Here is a 23,521-nt window from a genome sequence, read left to right on the forward strand (position 1 = left end):
TGCTATCTGCAATTGTTTGATGATTTTCAATGACAGCCGGACTGGGGCAGAAAATAGGGCCAGTCACCAAAATAAAAGTGGCACCCATTAGTGAACTAGAAAGCAAAAAACATAACCAATGTTTGCAAATTGGGGCAGTTTCGAAATTGTAAAGATGCGCTGTATACGTTTTTTGCAAGGAAAACTGCAAGGACTTGACCTTTCTGCAGGCAATGTTTGTTTCAAAATAATGGAAATCAACAGTAAAACTGGGCCAGCAGACTATAAAACAGGCACACAAACAGCTAAAAAAAAAAAAAAAACCACAAAGTGACCTGTCGGACCAACCCGTCAGCCACTGCCTGATTGCCAAATAGGCAAGTCAAATCTGGTTTTCAAGGAAGCTTTCCGGAAAGTCTGGTAGTTCAGTTTCTATCCTAGCACTTGGTGTGTGCCGGCCCCCTCGGTATGCACTGTGGTCTTCCTCCAGACTGTGCTCTCCCATAATGAACAGCAGATCGAATTGCGGGGAGAATATCTCTGCCTGTAGGAATGAAATGTGGTCCAATATCCAAGTTGCAATGTGTTTTTCTGACAGTACTACTGCTTCCTGTGCCAACAGTCTGGTTTCCTTTGCACCACTCCTAAAGATCTGTCTATGTTTGTTTATATAAACAATGTGATTCTACCCTAAACAAAATAAAAACTATTTAGTATTTCAGTTGTTTTGTTTATAGTGATGTGGAATAAGGCGTGTTTAGTGATCCATGAGATGCCATGGAAAGACACTAAGTGTTTTTAAAATACCCCTCACACACTATGAATCCCGTAGTGTCATGCTTCATCATAGGGGTCTTCCCGTCCCTCTATGGGGCGGGGCGTGCTCTAACCTGCGAATACGGGGGAGCACGGTTGTTATGAAGGAATAGGCTATGTGTGGTGAGGGAGTTAGAGTGGTAGGGTTAGTGAAGATTACAAAAATATAAATTAACAAATTCCCTGACTGGTAGAAAAAACTACTTTATTTATTTATCCGGCTGGGAACATTAAAAAGGGGATAAAGTGTAGGGGCTGTGTTTTAATGCGATACCCCCTACTGGGTCAACATGTTTCGTAAGCAGTCCCCACTGCTTTACTCATCAGGACCGAATGTGATCCCTACTACACTCAGATTACCAAACTGGTTTATATGTATCCAACTGATGGGACAGGACCACACAGCAGGTTCCAAAGTCTAGCCACTGGGCACTGACTTAAGGTAACGATTAGGTATGAGGAGGAACTGGTCCGTTGCTGGCTCTCTTCTCTGTGAAGCTAATGAAAAAGTTGATGGAAATGTGCTTCCCATGAGCAACTGGGGTGGGGTAGCCTGGTGTGTCCTGGATTGCCCTAGTCCATCACACAGATCTTGACAATCAGCTGGGCCTTAGTTCTTAGCCTATAGAAGAGGTATACATCCAGCTTACAAGGGAATGTAGAATTTAAGGTTCTAATCTACTCTAATCCTCAAGTAGACACTTCATGCTGTTGTCCTTCAAAACTTGTGATCAGGAGATCAAAATAGATTCCTTGAAGTGGATACAATAGTTCACTGAGCAACCAGAACATCAATTTGCATATATGATGTCCAATAGTGTAACTGCATAATGTATGCAACTGTGAAAAAAAGGATTGATTTTTAAATAAAATAGGAAAATATCTACAAGGTCTGGCAGTATTTAATTAGGAAGGTTTGACCATCACAAAAAAGAAAGAAAAAAAAAAGATCGGGTGTACATTGTTTATGACAGACTCAAAAACCTCATGGATAAGCAGCCCCCACCAACTGCTTGTAACTCACATTTCCTCTTCCGGCTGATCTTGCTTGGATGCCCATCCTGAACCGTCTTTCGGGACTATGCTCACGTTGGGATCATTGCCTTTGTGCTCCTTTTTAATGCTGGGCAAGTTTGCGGGCGGGGGCATGCGTCGTGACACAGCCACTTTTCCCAAAGACTGCAATCCATGGCGTGCGGCAACTGTAAAGAAACAATATTGAGGAACGCAACATGACTTCTACTGGCAACGTACACAGCTGGATGGTTAACATACTTTCCTCTGGGTACAAAACATTGTGTGACTGATTAATTGCTTTTCTGACCATCAAATTAAACTTAAGGTAATTAGGCCAGGAGATTGTAAATGAAGATATTCTTGGAGGATATCTTTGGATAAGTGCAGCAATTTTACAGCTTATGATGACTTTCATGCATCTGTAACCTTCAAAAATTTCAATAAAAAACAGATTTAAAACAACAAAAAAAATGACTGCAGCAATTTTATAAAATAATCTAGTCGCCTTAGGTTAGTCACTATTATAAAGGTTATCCCCTACTGGGGATGTTGGTAGAGTTGAGCATTCTAGGAAATCTCAGATGGACACAGAAAGCTCCAGCTTTCTAGAGTAAATACAATTTATCTGAAAATGTTTGGAGCAGTAGTTTTTAATCAGGTCTCCTCTTAGTTAAAAAAAAAAAACAGGTTTTATCAAACAACCTCATGAGAGATTGACCTCAATGCTACCTACATATTGTCCCAGCCCTTTATAGAAAGGATCCACCATATCACGTCAACTGCACTGTTCTACAAATACAAAGGAAGGAATACGCATTTTGCAGTGGCATCAGAAAACTACTTCCAAATGACAGGATAACTATGCAATTTTACTATCCAATGCACTTAATTTACCTGTGCTTTTCTGGGTTTCCAATGATTTTCCCTTGTACGTATTAAAAAGGCTGAGTGTTGCATATTTTTTCCCATCCTTTGTTTTTGTGGTCTGGCCTGACTTCTCCGACATTTCGATGTAAATTCATCGAGTCTGGTACAACACGCCTCTCCTTTCGCAACCACCTGCACATATAAGAGCAAATAAATATGAAGTGATTCTCAACCAATCGATTGGGAGGGGGCATGGAAAAAGACTAGGAGAGCTACAATCATGGTCTTACCTTCATAGTGCTTGAAAAAGAACTATTAAGTTTTTCTTTACAAAATAGGCTCACAAAAGTAATGACGGGACAAGGTAAATTTGCTATCGGTTATGAAAGATTTTTCCACTAGAATTTTTTCAAATGCCATTCAGTCATTGGGTTGCATGCAGTTACGTAAAGACTTAACATTTAGGGTACCACTGAATAACACGGACGTAATACTTTTCAGACCACAATGAAGATAAATGTATGAAGTAAAAGTCAAAAGAAATATCTGAAATACTTGGTATGTTGTGCCTACACCTTTCTGCATGGTGCGGGCCTGTTCTCCAGATGAAGCGTGGCCTTGGAAAGATAATATATGCATCTGCAATGTAGGACATGATGCAATGCCCTTCAAAATAGAAAAGGCTTGCAAACACAGATATGGAGCACAATAGTGATAATTGCATCAGAAACAGAATTACAGTTCACCTTATTTACTGTCACACCAGCAACAAAAAATAAATAAAATAAAGAATAAAAAGAAGATTAAGCTTACAGGTCAACTCCTCCAATACCCTTCTACACTTCACATCAGAGTACTTCAAGAACTTTAATGTTCTTCATTTTTTCTGCTTTCTACAAAGTCAATTTATTTTTTTGTGGCCAGCATGTTTTTCGAAGTTTCCCAGTTCAAACTGCATTGACTTTGAGCAAAGAGTACTGAGGAAAAGATTAAGGGCTATGCAATGCCTTCCTTTTAGACTCCATTTGGGTTTGTTGCAGTATTGATCAGTGGAGAAATGTAACTATACTTAAGAGTCTATAATTGCATAGCTGTGTGCAAGTAACCGTGTAATCCACATACCTGTTCCTCGGATGCTTTGTCTTCTGTCCTGATTAAATTCTTCATCCTTCTGTTAATGCACTTACATATGAGGGTCAACCACATATGCCTTCAACTACCATACATGATTAATCCCAGGTTCAGAAAATGCTGCTCTTCTGAGATCAAGAGCGGACAGCGGTCTAAAAAGGACTAGACCCTGCAGGAGACCTGGCTGGACGCTGCAGGGCAGACCAGGAGCCGCTTTCCCAGCAGTTGGAGACAAAGTATGAAGGTAAAACCTTTCACCCAGACTGCCTGTTTGGGGTATCCAACATCTCCATGGCAGTCGGCTTGAAATTGCCCCTAGGTCCGATTCCACTGCAAACTGTTTTAGTTCCATAGTGCTTGGCTTCGTTGTAAGTGCTTGTCTTAAACATTACAAATTCATATATCCACTTACCCTACCCCATTTTGATGATCTTGGTGTCTTTTTGCCCATTTTTTCTAAATTGATTCAGTAATTTTATTGTGTTGGGTAATTAACTGTGCAATTGTTGGTACAGCTTGAATCGACCATACACTTCTCACAGAACTTTGCTTTGACCAAACCAGAGTGGGTTTATTGAGTTGGCAGGAGTGCCCACCCTCCCAAATTTGTATCTGCATTTCTGAACAGGCGCAAGACAAGAAATAGCCTAAGCAAAGAAATCATACTTTTAAAATACTATTAAAATAATACTTGTATAGCTCTAGGCACCACTTGCAGTTTTCGAATTCTGATTAACAGAAGTCAAAGTGATCTGTTGATAATTTGTTTGTTTCGTATTATTTTGATACGAGTCATATTGGTTAGTGGATGGCAAGGTTGGAATGCACCAATGTATGGGTGAGCGATAAAAATACATTGGATAGTGGTGACAAAAATAACTTCTGGATGTGTTTGCCAAAGGACACTACTGCATATTTCAGTCAGCTGGGAGTGTATGATTTTCAGTGCCAGATGAAGAGGTCACACATGATGGGTCACTTGGTAGCTATGGTAAAAGACAACTGAGGTGGGGGAGGTGCAGCATGTTGCATTGAACAAAACCCCTGCATAGCAAGATGGCCGGCCAGGTGTCCCGGATTTGTAGGTTCAGTCCCAGTTATCAGCTGTCCTGGCAAATTTAGCTAGCTCATGTTCCGTTTTACAGCAGAGATCGACTAAAAAGACAAGGAAGCGTGTTTTTGTTGATTTCAAGGCAGGACTAGACAGCAGCTCTTATAGAAAAGCCATGTAATTAACATGCACAATACTGGGCTTAATAGTTGCATTTAATATATTCCCTTAGTACCTTGCAGTCTGTGTTTCTATGCTGATGAGCACTGTCATCTGTCATTCTGTGCCCCTGGGGCTTGTAGAGGGGCAAATGGTGCTTGTTTGGACATGCTACACCCAGAAGAAACATGCTAAGTCACACGCATAGCGAGGGAAGGGGCGCGCTGTCGTAGGCTGCTCTGGACACCCTACCTGAATGTACAGGCTGGCTGCGTGGGTGAGTGAGGCTGATTCACCGGAGTAAAGAGGGGCACCAACACTAGCGAGGGGAAAGCACAAGTCTGCTCGTTAACTTTCAACAGGTAACCGTGGTTCTCGCTTAGTGATTTCCACACTCACGTGTTTTACTGAACAGCGAAATAAAGTTCCCCTCAAATTTCCAGGCATTTTCTGTGCAACCGCTAGTTTGATATTCTGTTTATTAAAGCAACTAAAAGCCGCAGGAATGGGGCAGCGCGGCGTTCTACACAATGGATGTGGTTTTTCTATCGAATATATGTGTGACAGCCCCTGAATGTGTCAGTTTCATCTCCTCCCCTTGTGTGTCAAGTTTGTCAGCTATCCAACCACTTTCTTTACAGCACTTGAGAAAAATCACAAAAAGCGCACTGAACAATGGGGGGGGGGGGGGGGGGGGGGGCTTGAGTGGTCTGGTGGATAATGCGGGGGTAGCGAGTGCCATGCTCGCGTTGTGCTGAAATGCCGTGACTCGTACGCGTGCACATCTCCTGTCCGTCCGGGTGTTGATTCCAAAAGGCCCTCGCATGGCTACAGCAGTGCATGCATGCTGCCAAGGCCAGGCGGGACCTTAAAATCAGCATCATAATCTTCCATTGCACCTTCTTCATCCCAATTGTCACTTCCAGCACATCCATCATCATTCCCACCATCACTCACTACTCTCATCGGAGAAGTTAGAGATGGAGCCGATGGCACAGACTTAGAATGGTCGGCGAGATGTTCTTACTGTTCAAGAGGTGCTTGAGAAACTGGGTGCAGATTAGGAAATTGTGGGATGATCACAAACTAAGGTTGGCGTGAGGCAGGGCCACCAAGGGGTTAGTTATCTTTGATAGATGTCGTGAAGCATGCCCTGTAAAGTTAACAGTTTAAGAGGCACTGGAACCAGTAGCATCAAAGAAGTCAATACCTGATCCCCCTGACCAAAACGAGATAATATAGATGGTTCTCTACAAGGACATTTGAATTTGGGAAAATAGGACCGTTCTTCCTCTTAATCTTCACAATCCACATACTGAATATGGAGTCAGCAGGGTTGCTGGCGCCTTGATAGTCATTGTCACTAAAAAGAACTCTTTAAACTGATCCAGGGCTTGATAATCCAATCACCCAATTCTTGTACCGAGGTGAGTACTGTATAGTTTCTTTGAAGGGTGCAGTGGGATTGGCGGGACTAGAAGAGACTGAAGCAGTGTAATGGGGAGATAGATGCGGGATGACACAAGGGATACTACTGCACTTGTTTGAGGTACTGCTGACACTGGTAAAGATTCCAGAAAATCTACAGTCGTAGATAGACAATCGATGAGTAGATTGACAATGAATGTCGTTAGGCAGAAAAGCTGAGCAGGTCTAATGCTGAAGGCTCTTGTCAACAATGAGCGATTGCTGTTGACTAGCAATCTCTTGATCATGAATTCAAAGTTTCTACGCAAGTGTACCTTGCTCACTGTGCCACTGGATTCAAGCTAGCCTCGCTGATATGGGGCAATACTGATTTGCATATGGCTGGGTCCAAACTGGAGGGACAGTGAGCAAAGGAACGATGGATTAAAACCAGAACTGCAACTGGGGAGTGAGTGGTTGAAAGGTTGCAGCCCTCTGTCCATCATCTTGTTGTGTTTGCCATGATTTAAAAGAAGCAAGCTTAGGTGGCGGTGGAGGTCTGTACAAACAGGATTGTCAAGGACTTTATAAGCAAAAAGAACAAGTGATGGACAGAATGCTGACCAAATGAAACATTCACCCAGTCACACATCTGGGTTTAATCCATCATTTTTGTGCTCACCACTCTTATTGGGACCCAGCCAATTGCAAATCAATTTCGACCCTGCTCTCCATGAATTTTAGAGTCATGAAAGTTGAGTCTAGCACCGACCTAATTTGAAGAAATTTAGATTTCTTCCCAGAGGCAAATCAGAATCTGAAGACACTGAACTCTAGTTAGAGGGTATGCTTCTTGCAGGCCTCACTGCTCTTCTCCTTTGCTGGAGATGGTTGCCTAGAAATCACACACTTATCAGTGGGGGTTAACGATTCTCGCGGCTAAAAAGTCTGAGACTTTGAATTCTGTCAGATTTGCTCCAATCTCTGCTTCTGAACACCAAAAGTGGATAGCTTCACTATTTCCAGGATCGCCAGTGCTAAGCATCTACCTCGATCTATAAATTTCTTTGTGCAGAAAATCATATGTCACACCGTTATGGTTTAAGTCCAGGATGTGAACAGTAAAATTATTTTGTATATGGTTACACCTATAAATCTTTCTTTTTAAGCTGGATTCAAAGAATTTTAAAGTAATTTCTCTCTCGAGCCTGTTCTGATGAGCCTTAGCTCAACAGGAAGAGGGAGATTTGTATGTCCTAACCGCTGAAAAATAGGTAGTGATACAAAGTAAAAATCTTTTAGTGCTTGCCGTTTAAAAAAAGTTAATCAAAATGCAATGAAATAGTAAAAAATGAGCCTTAGGGGCAAAAACAAGGTAGACTGAAGAAATGGCACACCCTGCCCTCAGGGATTGATCTTAAACAGCACAAGTACATATTTTCCATACATGCTTTTAGAAAACCAATCGAGATAGCTACAGAGAATTCACGAGCACCGAATATGCAGTGGAAAATTTGGCATAGGAAGCACGCGGTCCTGTCACCTAATTGGGTGAAGTTTGGGGCACCTATTGAGTTTTACTTTATGTAGTCTAGTGCATTTTTCAATATTACTGAATGGAAGCATATACTGCTATGTTTACATGGGACTAATTGAGCGTTCTCAAACAGATGACCAGGAAAAATTCAAGCATGTAAATCCAGGATAGAATACTATTGAAAAGTAAGTTCAGTTTATTTCTTATATTATACATTAGTGACCACCACAAACAATACTGCAGCTAAAACTACAATTATCTTTAACACATTGTGACACAAACGTACCACAAACTCAAGACAAGAGAAAACATGTTGGATGGGAGTAACAATTGAACCATTCACAGTGAGGCCAGTTGTTGGTATTAGAATGAAAACAGGATGAAAAGATATTTTAAATAGATTTAAACCACCCCAAAGCTGAATACAGTGCCATTGGCTGTTCTTAGACCATTTCATATGCCTATTATAACCACGTTTTACCATAATAAATGTGCCTTCTTTGTTGATCACTTCTATCATACTGTAACAGTAGTCCATATAAACAGAACAAAGAAACACAAATGTTTAACCTGGGGGAATGTAGTCAAAAACAGTCTGGAGCTGCCCATTAACTGGAATCACTAGAAGATAAATTGCAACAAAGCTATTCGCTTAACGAGCAAGTCAACATCAAATTTGCCCGAAGGCTCAGTGAAATCCAATAGCATCATGGAAAAACAAAGCAACAATTCTTGACTGCTGTGTTAAATCGAAGACAGATTTGACAACCGTCAAAACATGAAGGAATGGTTAAGCCTATGCTCCCACAAATTCTTTTAAATACTTGTTGGTTAACACTTAAGACAGCTCAGTAGGTTATGACCCTTCTCAAAGTTTAACATGGAAGATTAAACATTTCAATCCACTGAAAGCCTGGAAATCAAGAATATTTAAAATGGTTACAGTGACAAAAAAGTAGAATTTGTGTGAGTTACCAGCATATAAACTTTGGTCACTGAACATGTAAAAAACAAGTAGAAGAGTAAGGCTGGCAACGTTACAAAAAAATGGGCTAGTGGTGGGCTGGAGGTTCCCTGCTTAGTATTCTATTACTTGGCATCTCAACTACAAAATGCAATCCATTGGCTGGACTAACGATAATTGGGAGACACGGCTCCTGGCAGGCACACATATGGGTCGCCCGCTGACAGCTTCTAATGCTTGGACAGGGCGTCCCTCCAGCAACCCCATACATTGTTCAGCATGTGGCCAGAACAAGGGAAAACATGGTGCGGCAGGTAGTGTAGCATGCCCCTTACGCACCAGATAGGTCAATATGGATGCTACGCCCTTTCGCCTGTATCGCTGAATCTATGTCGGTACGTCTGTGGAGGGAAGGGGAATGTTGGACACTAGGAGATCTGTACATAGATGGGAAATGTATCACTCGGGATGAAGCAGGGGTCGCCTTCAATTTAGGGCCAAGACAATTTCTACATTAAGGAAAGATTTCGAATGTGGCAAGGGAGATTTTGCCGGTATTCCCTGAAGAGCCTCCACAGCACTAATACACTAAAAGTGATGCTGTATATGGAGCAAGGTAGGCGACTAGTGTCCCACCTTTATAAAGCTTTAAGGGAAGGTCATCCAGGTGGGGTGCTACCAGTACAGGCAAAATGGGAAGTGCTGGTAGAGGAGCCACTGACGTAAAGAGTATGGGAGAAAATACATGAAGGGATGCAGAAAGTGAGCTCCAATGCACACTCCAAACTCCTTCAATATAATTTAGTTCACCAGGAATCCCACACCCCGTACATTACACATAATGGTTCCGACGAATACCCAAGGTGCAAAGTGTGTACGGCGGATTTTCTCCACATGGTCTGGACCTGCCTGGTGCTACTCACCTACTGGGATAACGTGCTCGCACATCTCCAGACACACGGGATGGGCAATCCCTAAAGAGATCCAACATGCCATGTTAGGATTACTGCCCATGCCTAAATGTAAACGTAGGAAGCTAAGCAGACGGTTTGTTCTGCTAGTATTGGTTTTGGCTAAAAGACGCATTGTGATAGCATGGCTGCAACTCAGGCCCCCACAGTGGGAGGACTGAATGAGCAATATGTGCGAGTGGGCAACCGCGGAAATGGTTCGAATGAAGTTCGTTCGCAAGGACGAAAAGGTAGCTGATTATCTCCAGGCATGGTCCTATATGATAACAGAATTAAAAGAGAAGCAGGCCTCAGAGACAGAAAGGACCTCTGGTGAAAGGGGATCAAGTACAGGGCCACTGAGCTTCCAACATGAACAAGACGAAGATACCAGTTATGTTTCCCTATGTGACCTCAGGTGATCATATACAGTAACAAGTTGTTTTTTCCATCGCTCTGCGATATGACATGGAGGTAAGGGTAGAGGAGGGAGTTAACGGACTATTGTGGCATATTTTCTCTAGACATTCTGCATAGGTGTACTACGTGGGCCCGTGTATTACGAGAACTTGACTAACATGGTTCATGTGCCCGTGCAATGATGTACACGTAATTCAAAATGCCAATAAAGTTACTTGGAAAAAAAAAATATGTACATCCTCATTACATTTATACCACAATAAAATGGGGTTGCCACAGAAGTAAATACAGACTCCTTACTGCAAAATGCCCTCTTCTTGCTTCAGAGATTCCAGGCATACATTTCATACTACGTCATAATCCACACTACCCTTAGGTTAAAGGTTATTTTGGCCTTTTTTCTAGGTACTCCTGTGACTAAAAAGTGAAGTTTAATTTCACACACCACCAGCAAAGGTTTGGGAAATGCCTCGATTCAAAGGTGAAATCTTCATAGCAGGCAGCATAGGCAGTTTAGAGTTCAGGGCAGATTTAAAGCCATAAACGTTTTACATGGAAAGCATCTGTTTACAGTTTTATTAACCTTTTAAGTGCACGTATGGGTCAATGGCAGACAATGGGGAGGTATGTAAAGGCCACTCTGGTGCTCTGCACCAGGGGTAGTTTTTTTTTTTTTTTTTCCATCAGTCTGCTCGCGAAGCCTTAATTATTTATTTATTTTTGACGATCTGTGCAAAAGGCGAGCTTACGTAATTGCAGTAAAAGTGAAAGAAAAACTGGTAGAAGGGCACCTTTAACTTTCACTGAATAGGAGCATGTATATTCACAAGAGAAGCATTGAGAAAGGGGAGAATCTTTCCAAACGTACCTCTGCCAAGTGGATCACCATAGGAGAGCGATCCCCAAGCAGGGATCCACCCACTAGCTACCAGGGATAGGAGGAGCAGCCTCTTTGGCAAGGGCCTGTGCTTCTCCCCTTGCCAATTTTTATATTTCAATTTTTCTAGGGGCAGTTGAGAGCATTAACCCCTGATCTGCCCCCTTACCCCACTAGGAGAGGAGAGGGGGGGAGGGGAGGGGGGGGGGGGGGAAGAGTTGGTAAATGAACTAGACACCAGAGATTTTTGTGTAGAAATGGGCATGTCCCCACCCCAAGTAAATGGGGAAACAGCCTGCCACCCCAAGGGGCAGATGGGGTAATTACCCACAATCTCCTCTCCCCAGGGTGCACCCTCACCCCATAAACCTCATTCTTTCTGCTCCCCTGCAGATTAAAGAATTTCATCCTAATGGCAAGTGAGGAGGATATTTGATTCTTTTGGTGCTTTTACATATGTGCCAGGAGAGAATGGTTAACTTCCAATTTTGTCCCACTTGTAATGGAGAACGACTTCACTTTTTAGGCTTGGGTAGGCTGCCACCTACAAAAACCTACCAGACCCAGACAATTCTGAGAAGTAGACCGGTTCTAACCCCCACTTTGGGCAGAAGAATTGGCAGGAAAACAAAGATAGGAGAGGTGTGCCCATCTGTGCCAACACCACCCTTCAGGTGGTGAAGGCAAGGCGAAGCTCTTACTCTCAGTCCCCACCATCTTGAAGATGAGGTGAACCAGCCAACTAGAGTAGGCTTATGCTCCTCTCCCACTGCAAGGTGGCATAATAGGGGGTGTACCTATCCCAAGGAAGGGGTACATGGGTCCCAACCTGTACCTACCTGAAACGCCCCTACATTTTGTATTTAGGGGCAACCTCAAACCTTGCCTCAGACAAGCAAGAACCACAGAAGAGCTGTGCTAAAAGAAGAAATGGGGGACACCGACTGACTTGGGCTCAGCCCTACCCGCCTGTCCCGACTTCTACCTGATCCAGCGAAACCCCAGCGTGTCCAGAATACCCCCAAAACCCAGAGGTACATTGCTTTCGATAATCTGACAACGTGACAAAGTGTTACAGATGAAAACATTGTCAAAAATTGTTGTTTTCAATATTTCTTCATTTCAACAGATAGTTTCTTTGAGAAAACCTTAAAGAATCTACACATATGACCCCCTGCTGGATTAGGTATTTTTTCTACTTTTCAGCAAAAAAGATTTCCTGGATCACCCATGGGTTTCTCACTGGTTTCCACCACAAACTGGCAGTAGGCTGAAAGCCCAAAAATAGGAAAAATGGGCTAACTCTTTGAAAAATGTTGCAAAAATAATTGGTTATTTGGTTCAGCTCTGCATATTCCTGAAAGCGCAGAAGATGGTAAGTAACTTTAGCACAGCAAACTGTTTGAGGTCATTTTTGTGTGGGTGGGGTGGGGGGTGGGGGGGGGGGGGGGGAGACTTGGGGGAACAGAGTTTTTCCTGTTTTTATCCCCCCCAAATTCAAAATGTAGCTATATTTTTACTATATTCTCGGTCCCCTTGGTACCTTTAGAATTTGGTGTGGATAACTTATGTGGACAAAAGGTTACAGAGGCCTAAGCAAGAACTACCCCAAATAGCCAAAAATGGGCTCAGCAACTGTGGGAGATCAGCAGTTAAGGGGTTAAAGTTAAATTATAAACCTACGGATTACAAATTCAGATTCTACTACGTATATGTGATCGCTGAAAATTCATGTTCACCAACTCGCACACAGGCTGTCATAAATACGTTCCTTCTAGTTGAATGCTCAAAGTTTTATAAATAAAAAAAGTGTATATTACTATCAAAATTAATCAATTTCTAAAACGGAGACACCAAGAAAAAACTGAAATACAGTTTAAAATACTTTAGTGTTTGTCTTTCTAAAGTAAAACTCCTACAGTGAAAACTAAATCGTGGAACAGATCTGACCCGCTGACAGAATGTAAATCCAACCCCCTTGCAATGACTACACAGCGGCAATACATACAGAAAATTTAACCGTGACCAGTCATTTGTAGCATGGCGATCAACAGAAGCAGGTTGAAATACAGAAGAATTACACAGGTGGGACGAGGTCTTGACTAACAACCGGACCGGAAAACTCAAGTCAATCATTTGAATTTGGGGTTGGCACAATAAACTTGAAACAAGATCTTTCTGTAGATGCTTTGCCTCTACTTCACTGCTCAACTTGAGATAGCAGCCAGTAAAAATATTTAACTTACACTCAAGATAAATGCCCCATATACTAACAAACCGTGTTAATCAATCGGGTTTGGTAAAGCGCAGCTACTCACCAGAATGGGCCTCAAGGGACGGGGAGGGGGTGCGCGCTGCTCCTCGGTACTCCGGGGTGGCGTCGGAGGGGGCGGAGAGGTTCCCTGTCCTATCGGGTACGTGCAGGCCGGGCGATTATGGTGATGCATCAAAAAGTCTGGTTTTGAAGTCCTTCAGGAACTTGGACAATGTTCGTGTCAGGTGGAGAGGGAGGGAGTTCCATGCCTTAGCCGCGAGGTAGGAGAAGGAGCGTCCTCCTGTTCTGGTCTCCTTGATGCGTGGTACTGTTGCGAGGGAGAGCTGGGCTGAGCGGAAGTATCTTTGGGATAAATGGAACGAGAGGGTGATTGTTTATGTAGGCGGGCCGGTGTTGTGGAGGGCTTTGCGGGCGTGGGTGAGCGTGAAGGTGATTCTCTTCTCGATGGGGAGCCAGTGTAGGGCCAGCAGGTGTTGGGTGGCAGTGGCGCGGTAGGTTTAGGACAAGCCTGGTGGCAGCGTTCTGGATGATCTGGAGTCTGTGGGTGAGGTTCTTGTTGATCCCAGCGTAGTATGTGTCGCCGTAGTCCAGTCTGCTGACGAGGAGGGCGTGGGTGACTGTTTTCCTGTGTTCGAAGGGGATCCAGTTGAGAGTTTTGCGTAGGAGACAGAGGGTGCGGAAGCAGGAGGGGGTGACTGCGTTGATCTGGCGGTGCATTTTGAGTTCGGAGTCCAGGATGATTCCGAGGTTCCGTGCGTGAGCTTTGGGTGGGGGTGGTTTCCGGAGGGCTGGGGCCCACCAGGTGTCGCTCCAAGCATTAGGATGCTGGCCTATGATGAGGACTTTGGTTTGGTCTGTGTTCAGTTTTAGGCGCCATTATTCCTCCATCTGGCGACTGTATCATTCCTTCTCTAAAGTCGTGATGCGAGATGTTGGGTTCCTTGGATAGTGAGAGGATGAGTTGTGTGTCGTCTGCATGATATAATACAATGTTGAGGCCGTGTGATCTAACGATGGGAGCAAGAGGGTCCATGTAGATGTTGAACAGTGTAGCGCTGATGGATGATCCTTGGGGGACTCCGCAGGTGGTTAGCATGGGCTCAGAGACGAAAGGGGGAAGTCTGACCCGCTGTGTTCTGTCGGAGAGGAATGAGCAGATCCAGTCGAGGGCTTTGTTTAGGATTCCTGCATTGTGGAGTCTGCGGGCTGAGTACAGTGTGAGACTGTCGAAGGCTGCAGAGAGGTCCAGGAGGATGAGGGCCAGTGTCTCACCTTTGCCAAGGAGGGAGCGGATGTCTCCAGTTGCGGCGAGGAGGGTGGTCTCTGTGCTGTGGTCTTTTCTGAAGCATGATTGGGAGGAGTCGAGGATGTTGTTTTCATCGATTAAGGAGGCGAGTTGGCTGTTGGCCGCTTTTTCAAGGACTTTCGCTAAATGGGGACGTAGGGAGATCGGTCTGTAGTTCGGAGGGGTCCACGATGGTTCATTTAGGAGAGGGTTGACCTCTGCTTGTTTCCAGTCGTTGGGGAAGGAAGCGGTCTCAAAGGATCTACTGACGATTCTTTGTAGCTCGGAGGCGATGATGTCTGCGGCTCTGTGGTAGATGTGGTGGGGGCGGGGGCTGTGGAGGCCCCTGAGTGGGTGGTCCTCAGGGTCTTTAGGGTGTCTTCGATGCTGAGGGCAGTCCAGGGTTGGCTGAGCGGGGCTGAAGGCGGTGGGTGTGGGTTCCTTATGGAGGTTGTCGTAAATGGTCTTGATTTTGTGATGAAAGAAGATACGAAGTTTGTGGCAGAGGACCTGCCGAGGTGGGATGTCGGTGGATTCGTTGTTGGGTTGGGCAAACTATTTAAAGATGCAGAAGAGTTCCTTGCTGTTGTGTGTGCGGAGGGAGATTCTGTCCTGGAGTGCCTTCTTCCTCAGGGGTCTGAAACAATGCACATCCTGGGACGAGGTGCCAAGCCTCCTTCCCCAGGGTGGGCAGGGTCAACTAAGGCAAAGCTTCAAAGGCTTGCCGCCTTTGTGAGCTTCCCCAGGCCCTTTGCTGCTTCCAGCAACTGGCCCCCATCGGTTCTGACCCCCACTTTGGGCGGGAGAATCGGCAGGAAAACCGAATGAGGAAGGGAGGTGTGCCCACCTTAGCCAACCCCATCCCTGAGGTGGGGGAGGCGAGGTGAAGAACAACTCAGTCCCCGACATCTTGCAGATGGGGGACCCAGCCAACCAGAGAGGCATATGCCCGCCCTCCCACTGGAAGATGGCATAATAGGGGGGTGATGTACCCTCCCGAAGGAAGGGACCCATTGGCCCAACCTTTATTTACCTGTAAAGCCCCTGAAGCTTGTCTCCTCAGACAAGAAAACGACCACGAAGAAAAAACGAAGAGCCATGCTTAAGCTAAGAAGGACGCAAAATGATTTGGCCCCAGCCCTACCGGCCTTTGTCTCCCGTAAACACCGTATTTGTTGACCCACAGACTCAGGCTCCAGCCAAATCCGAGAGTCTGTACCAGTCGGTCACAACCAGAGTTTGAGTGGCCCAACACCACGAGATCTCCCCGACCATCCTGACCTGAGATATGGTGATCTCGGACCCGCCTCGAATTTCCCAGAGAAGCCTGAAGCCTCTTTCTGGAGGAACCCCGCGACCGGAGCTGATAAGAGAAACCAGACGCATAACGACAACCCTGCACCCGAAGTCCCACAGCGGTGGGTGGCCCAACCGACGGTACCCCAGAATCCCAACTTACCTCTCTAGCCGGTGTTGATCTCCAGAAGAGCTTCATACCCGAGCCTGCAGGCTTTGTTGAAACCGAAGAATCTAAGAACTAAAGCTGCCCCAACAGGCATAACAAATGCACTTTGAATGAAGAGCGGCCATATTGGGTGTGGGCAAATCTGACGATTTAACAAGGCTTTTAACGAGACGCATCACTCAATAAAACATTTTTGTGTATGGTAGACACGGGGTTTAGTCCCTTTTCTTTGTCGATGTTAGAGGAAAATCTAAATTGGCAGCCTCAAGGTATTGAAATCAGTAACGAATTAGGTAGAGCGTGGTAGTTTTCTGTGGCACTGCAGGTAAATGTGTTTCACCTTATATATTTGACAAATGCCTCGGACTTTGCAAAAAAATAAAAATTTATTCTGGGCATTACTATACTGCAAGCGCAGTACGACCATTTAGAGTCCGTTTTGACAGAGCAGAAGGATGTTGCAGTCCAGCATCCTGCAGACCTAAAACACCATAGGCTTCTCTCCGGCTTGACTACACGCATCACCGCATCAAAAGAAAGACCAGCAGGTACTCCTGCAACTCATTGGCCGGGCTGCTTAACTCGGCTCCCTCGCCCTAGTGCTCCGTTGCAGTGTTGGTGGAGGAAATTCTGTACATGGGGAGATCCTGTATGTTACTGAGAACGGAGGGTAGATAGTTGAGGTTACAGGATGCAAGCATTTAAAATGCAATCGGTCTCGCCTCTCATTAAGTTAAAGCCATTTGCTTTGCTATACAATACCATTAGCAAAGCAAATGGCTAACTTAATCAAAGGCGAGACCTATTGCATATTCAATGCTGGTTACTTCAGTGTTTCACTTGTTCACTGAAAATAGACCGGTTTAGCTACTTCAGAGAACTTCAGATAACACTGAACTAAACAGAAGTATATACTACCTATCATACAAACACTACACATTGACGCTGAACAGTTCCAAATTCACCCAATTTCTCTGTTTTTACTTGTCCCGATTAAATGTACAAAGGCCCTGGTCTTATTTCTACAGCATTTTGAATTATTTTCAATTAAGTTTTAGGACTTCATGGGGGGGGGGGCGTGGCCAAGCCGGCGGCGAAGATGGCTGCTAGCTAGAGAGGCTCGTATCATCAGCCTGGCCTAGCGGCGATTTCCCCCGCTGCCAGCGACATACTCTGCACAGAAACCACCGCCGCGGACAGCGGAGGCAGCGCTGGCGCTGTGGGCCCGATTGCGGCTCACCAGCCCCAGATGAAACCGGAGTATCACCGTGGGACGTGTGGACCGGGCCTGCCGGCGCAGCTATAACGAGCGCCTGGGTGGGCCCGCACGGTGCAGCAGCCTGCGGTCGCTCAACGGGCCTGAAGCAGACACCAGGGAGACGCCGGGTGAGTCAGGCAACGCGCCTGTGCCCCGCCCCCTCCCCCGCTGCCGGTGCTCGTTCTGCGCCTGGACTGGTTGCCTCGCCCCGGGCTTACAGAGCATTGGTGTCCGGTGCTGCGGGGACAGGGCCTGCGCGCCGTTGACATCGGGCTGCGGCGCCTGGCTGGGACTGCGGGCGGGCCTGGTGGGGGGGCGGTGGTGCGCCTGCCTGCTGCCTACAGCGACACCATCACCACGCGCCTGCGGGGGGCCCTGCTGGCTTTACCACCAGCGCCTCACCACTGCACAGGGCAGGAGACACGCTACCGGGGGGACTACAGTACTCCCCACGCCATCGGCTAGACGCCAGCACCGCCCAGACCATGAGGCGGATCACTCTAATCCGGGCGTGGCTTATGGGGCAGCTTTTAGCCGTGGGGCCCATAAGTCTGCTTGCCTGGACATCTGATATCTCCCATTGCTGGGAACACGGCTTAATTGATCTGCGCGGCGGGAGCCTTTTGCCCCAGTGCGTTCACACAATTTACAAGAGCGCCACGTGGGTCTACTTGGACCACGCATCACCTGGAGCTCGCTGACGCATCAGGACCCACTGCACACACGGCGCAACCCCGGAGGCATGGGTCGTAGAGACCCGAAACAGAGCACTCTGCCATTTGGGAAAGCGCCGAGAGTACTGCATCTCTTCCCCCCCCCTGCGATGGCAGAGAAGGTGCCCGCTGGGGTGGCGCCGGAACCTTCTGATGCCTCAGTTGCGTCACTGCTACTTGAGATGCGGGCTGGCTTTAAGGCGCTGGACTCCTGTTCCGACACCCTGGATCAAACCATCGCATCATGGGGCGCCAAAGTCCAGGCCCACGACCATCGGTTGGATGTAGTGGAAGCACGGGTGTCGGACTTGAGAGGATGTGACTGCCCAATCTCTGAAAAGGTTAGAACGGACAGAACGCCTGCTAAAAGAGGTAGCCATCAAGAACGAGGACTTGGAGGCACGTGGGCGACGCAACAACGTTCGCATCATGGGAATCCCGGAGACAAAGTCGACTGGCCACATGGATCTCTTTGTGGAGAAGCTACTCACGGACCTGTTTGGCAGTGAATCCTTCACTCCTGGTTTTGTTGTAGAGAGCGCGCATCGGTCACTTGGCCCCAGGCCGAACCCGGGCCACCCTCCGAGACTTATCGCAAGACTTTTGAACTTCCGAGATGGCGACATAGCGCTTAGGTTGGCTAGAGAGCGTGGAGTGATTAAGTGGCAGGGATCCAAGCTATCCTTCGATCCAGATTTCACTCCGATGGTCCAGGAAGCTAGACGGAAATTTCCAGGGGTGAAGGCCACACTGCGCAATCTTGGGCTCAAATATGGGATACTATATCCAGCAAGACTGAAAGTTGACTTCGATGATAGGTCCAGAATCTTTGACTCTCCTACAGAGGCCCAAGAATTCTGCCGCACATATAATACGTAGACTGCGTGGAACACCGTGGGGGGCGCGCTCGCCTCCCCGCCACACAGCGGATCTGATGCAAGTGCGGACCATTTTTCGAATTCCGGAACTGGATGATGGTCTGCCTATGTTAGATTGCATTAATAATTTGTTCTGGGAGTTTCGTAATGTTTACCGTTTCTATCTGATAGGACACTTGGCCTGGCTGATCGCGAGCTGCCATCCCCCGGGTATATCTCTGTTTGGGTTTACTGCATTGTGGGGACCACTTCTTGGTCCTCGATGGTTGGCCTGACTGTCGTTATGACCTTCGGGAGGTGATATTCAATGCGGGTTCGCCACCTCTGGGATGGAAGGCGGCTGGGTGGGAGAGGGGGTTGAGGGACAGATCTACATGTTTTTGTTACTATTCACACTTTGTGTTTGCATTGCACATCACATCGCCATGGCGCACATTTCCTGACAGATGACGATTTACACACTGGTTGAATGTCACGTTTAGGTAAGGTAAAGGGGCTTTCAGCTATCTCCTTCATGTCCTGGAATGTCAGAGGACTTAACACCCGAAAGAGAAGACAGGTGATCCATTATCTTATCAGACATAAGGTTGATATAGCGTACTTGCAAGAGACCCACCTCCCCACCACAGATTCGGCCCGGTTTGGCGCCAGCTGGGAGGTGCACATATTTTTTTTCCAACTACAGCAATTATGCTAGGGGCACAGCCATTTTGGTCCACAAGAGAATCCCTTTTACACTAATAGACACGACCCAGGACCCTGAGGGCAGATAGGTCATAGTTATGGGGAATCTCTATGGCCGTAAAATCACCTTAGTAAATGTCTATGCCCCCAATGTAGACTACCCGGAATTGTTCCACAGCCTGAACGCACGGGTCATAACATGACCCCCCCAGGCCCTGCTTCTGGGAGGGGACCTCAATTTGTTAATACACCCTGTTCTGGACAGCACTTCTAAAGCACCGGACGCCAAGCCGCACGCTCGGCGTGCCTTGAAGGACCTCTGTGAGCACCATACATTAAATCGACATTGAACGACAGCGCAACCCCACCCTCACCAAATACACCCATCACTCTGGCCCACACGGAACCTAGTCCAGTATAGATTATTGGCTGATCTCTCCCATAGTTGCGGGCTGGTTCCACTCCCACACCACGCTCCCTTAGACATACTCCGGCCACTCACGAATAGTATTGCATTTACTCCTCCTACTACGAAAGACAGTGGCGTTTTCCTGGTAGAGCCCTCCAAGACGAACTGTTTAAGGCTGAAATTCAGGAGGCGATAGAAGATTATTTTGACCTTAACACTGGCTCAGTGGACACCGCAGCAGTACTGTGGGAGGGATTTAAGGCAGTTATAAGGGGGGTGTGCATCTCCAAACAAGGGGGGGGGGTACTTAAAGATCTTAGATAAACGATGAGCCGCATCGAGCATGAAATAGCTGTAATTGGACTCCCAAATGACGAGACTGCCTGATGCAGCGACTCACACTGCGCGACTGGTATTACTGACGGAATTTAGGGACACAGCGGATCAGGAGATTCTGTACATGGGGAAGTACCACACGGCAAGGAGATTATGGTGAGGGTGAGCAACCAGGCAGAGTATTGGCGCACATGCTTAGACCACCTTACAGTACAAATCACATTACCGAGCTTCAATCGGCCACCGGCATCCCTCTCACTTTCACAGCAGCCATTCGGGACGAATTCTTGGAGTATTACACTGCACTTTACACGTCTAGGGCGGACCCTGACGGCACAGCCCAGACCGCATACCTGGACGAGATCGCTTTGGTGTTTTTGGAAAAATACATGTTAGATTTTATGGCAAAGCCAATATCCGTCGATGATGTTATACTAGCTATCAACACCCTGCGGGGTGCCACCGCCCCGGGATTAGATGGTTTTACCGGGGACTTTTATAAGGAGTTCAAGGACATTTTGGCCCCCCTGTTAATTGAAGTATATGCGGAGGCACTTGAGAAACAGAGCCTCCCCCCCCCCCCCCACAATGCGGGAGGCTGTGATTGTTCTGCTTCCGAAGCCGGGCAAGGATCCCAAAAAACGTGGCTCTTACCGGCCGCTGTCCTTATTGAATTTGGACTACAAGATTTTGACGAAAGTGCTTGCCAACAAGCTATCACAACTGATGGAGTACATCATTTCCCCAGTACAGTCTGGCTTTGTCCCCAAACGCTCGACATCCTTGAACCTCCAGACGCTGTTTACCGTACTGCACAGAATACAACCTGAGGTGCCGGCCGCGGCGGTGCTACTTGACACAGAAAAAGCGTTAGATTCCTTGGAGTGGCCATTTCTCGTGGAGGTGATGCAGCGAATGGGCCGACCCTATAGCTTCATTGCTATCGTCTCCTTGCTATATAGCGGACCGTCGGCACGGCTTCGACTGAATGGCACGCTGTCCACCACATTTCGTTTACATCGAGGGACCAGACAGGGATGCCCTCTGTCTCCCCTACTGTTCATTCTGGCAATGGACCCGCTAGTCAGACACTTCCAAGAGCGCCATCTGCATAGAGGCCTACAGTTTAACACGGGCCCACTATTGGTATCCCTGTATGCGGACGATACCATCCTGTATGTCCGGGAGCCACACTTAAACCTGACTCCCCTAATTCGGGAAATTATCCAATTTGGCCGGATTTCAGGGCTGGGCATCAACTGGCACAAATCAATCATATTCCCGCTAACAGAGCGCACAGTCCCATGGGATTGCGAATTCCCGCTAAAATGGTGTCACAACTCGGTGAAATATCTAGGAGTCCATATCCACTTGGACACTGCTCAGATGAGACGCTTGAACTATGGTCAGACCTTTCAAAAACGAGACACAAGTGGACAGCTGGCTGAAATTACCATTATCACTGGCGAGCAGGGTGGCTATCTTAAAAATGGTGGCTCTCCCCAAATTTTTATATCTTTTTAATAATATCCCTGTGCCCCTGTCGGACGCTTTTTTTCGCACTCCACGTTCACTCATGATCCGACTGGTATGGGGTGGAAAAAGGCCCTGCGTTCGCTGGTCCATTCTGACCCTGCCATATGATAGAGGGGGCTTTAACGTTCCAGAGTTACAATTGTACTATTTGGTTGCGCAGTGCCGCTATGCACACACTTGGTTCCACCCCGACGCCCGTATCCCATTTTTGAAACCGGAGGCTGACCTAGTTCTCCCTGACAAACTGCGTGAGGTGCTGCCGGGTGGTTTTCTGCGGGACAGACGTGACATTCAAATGGTGTCCACGACTACTTGGGCATGGGAAAAGCTGAGGAAGCGTAAGGGTGCCTCACTTCTGTACTCCTCTGAATTACCATTACCCAATGCTAGAGGATTTCCGATTATGGGAGGGGGAACAATACGGCGTATATTAGCTGCCTCGGACATGGTGAAGGTAGGCGACCTGTTCCTTGGGGGTCATGTTCTCTCCCTAGACGAAGACGACAGATTCTCTGACTCCAACTTCCTGACCCGCTTCAACATGTCCAGATTGATGTCCGCATTGCGTGCGACATTTCCCACGTATCCGGTGGAACCAGATTCATTCCCCCCCCCACTTACTTTGATCCTGGAAAACACAAGCGGCGCACACCTAATTTCCAAATTGTACAAGACCTGCGCTCAGATGCTCCCTGTCGAGGACTCCAAGCTTAGACTGGAATGGGAAACAGACACGGGAGGGGGGGGGGGGGGGCAATTTCAGATAAACAATGGGCGAAGTGCTGTGAAGCTACCAGGGACATCTCACTCAACAGCCGACATAAGTTATTGCATTTTAAATTCCTTCGCCGTGACTATTTTACACATGCCATGGCCCATAAGATTGATGCTTCCAAGCCACACAATTGTTTAAAATGCGCTTCCCCCACATGCATCTGGCCTGGTCATGTCCTCGACTACAGACCTATTGGACAGCAGTGCATGAGGGAAGTGGCAATTCACTGGGGCAGAAAGATGGCCCCCAAACTGCAGGATTGGCTGACTGCAACACCAATGTGGAGATATATGCCAGCCTCCTGCCATAGACATCACGCCCCAGAGACATCTGGGGTCAACTGAGGGCACATCTAGACGCAGCCAAACAGATTTACAACTCGCAGGCAGGCATTGTGCCGGAGGGTGTAGGCTGAAGGTGGGTCCCAAGGTCGCACAGCTACACGACGTGGCGTTGCGGGACCATGGGGTGAGGTAGTGGCACAGTGCGATTGCAAGACATGGACAGCCTTCAGTGCACCAACTTGAACTGGGGTCGTGGGAAGGGGTAGCCGGAGGGGGTCTGGGACTGGTGTCGGCTAAGTGTTACCATTCGACTGGTTGATATGATGTCCACTATTGCACCACAACGGTCAGGAACGTTTTGGTTTGATTGCGACGACTTTATATGCAATGCAAATTTTTTCCTTCATTTGAAAATAAAGTGTTATAAAAAAATAACATGTTTTATGCC

General features: G+C 46.9%; 1 protein-coding gene across 3 annotated transcripts in view; it reads right to left on the reverse strand.

Annotated features, from left to right (window-relative positions):
- Window positions 1-23,521, reverse strand: part of PRRC2C (proline rich coiled-coil 2C) — a 1,321,979-nt gene that overhangs the window by 1,262,129 nt on the left and 36,329 nt on the right. For all 3 annotated transcript variants that reach the window (XM_085601696.1, XM_085601697.1, XM_085601695.1), the window contains exons 2-3: window positions 2,707-2,871; window positions 1,820-1,997 (exon numbers count right to left, since the gene is read on the reverse strand). In XM_085601696.1, coding sequence (XP_085457822.1) covers window positions 1,820-1,997; window positions 2,707-2,818 — 290 coding nt within the window. In that variant the 5' untranslated portion in view covers window positions 2,819-2,871. The remainder of the gene's footprint in view (window positions 1-1,819; window positions 1,998-2,706; window positions 2,872-23,521) is intronic.

Source organism: Triturus cristatus, chromosome 4_2 (assembly GCF_964204655.1).
Source record: "Triturus cristatus chromosome 4_2, aTriCri1.1, whole genome shotgun sequence".
Taxonomy (NCBI): domain Eukaryota; kingdom Metazoa; phylum Chordata; class Amphibia; order Caudata; family Salamandridae; genus Triturus; species Triturus cristatus.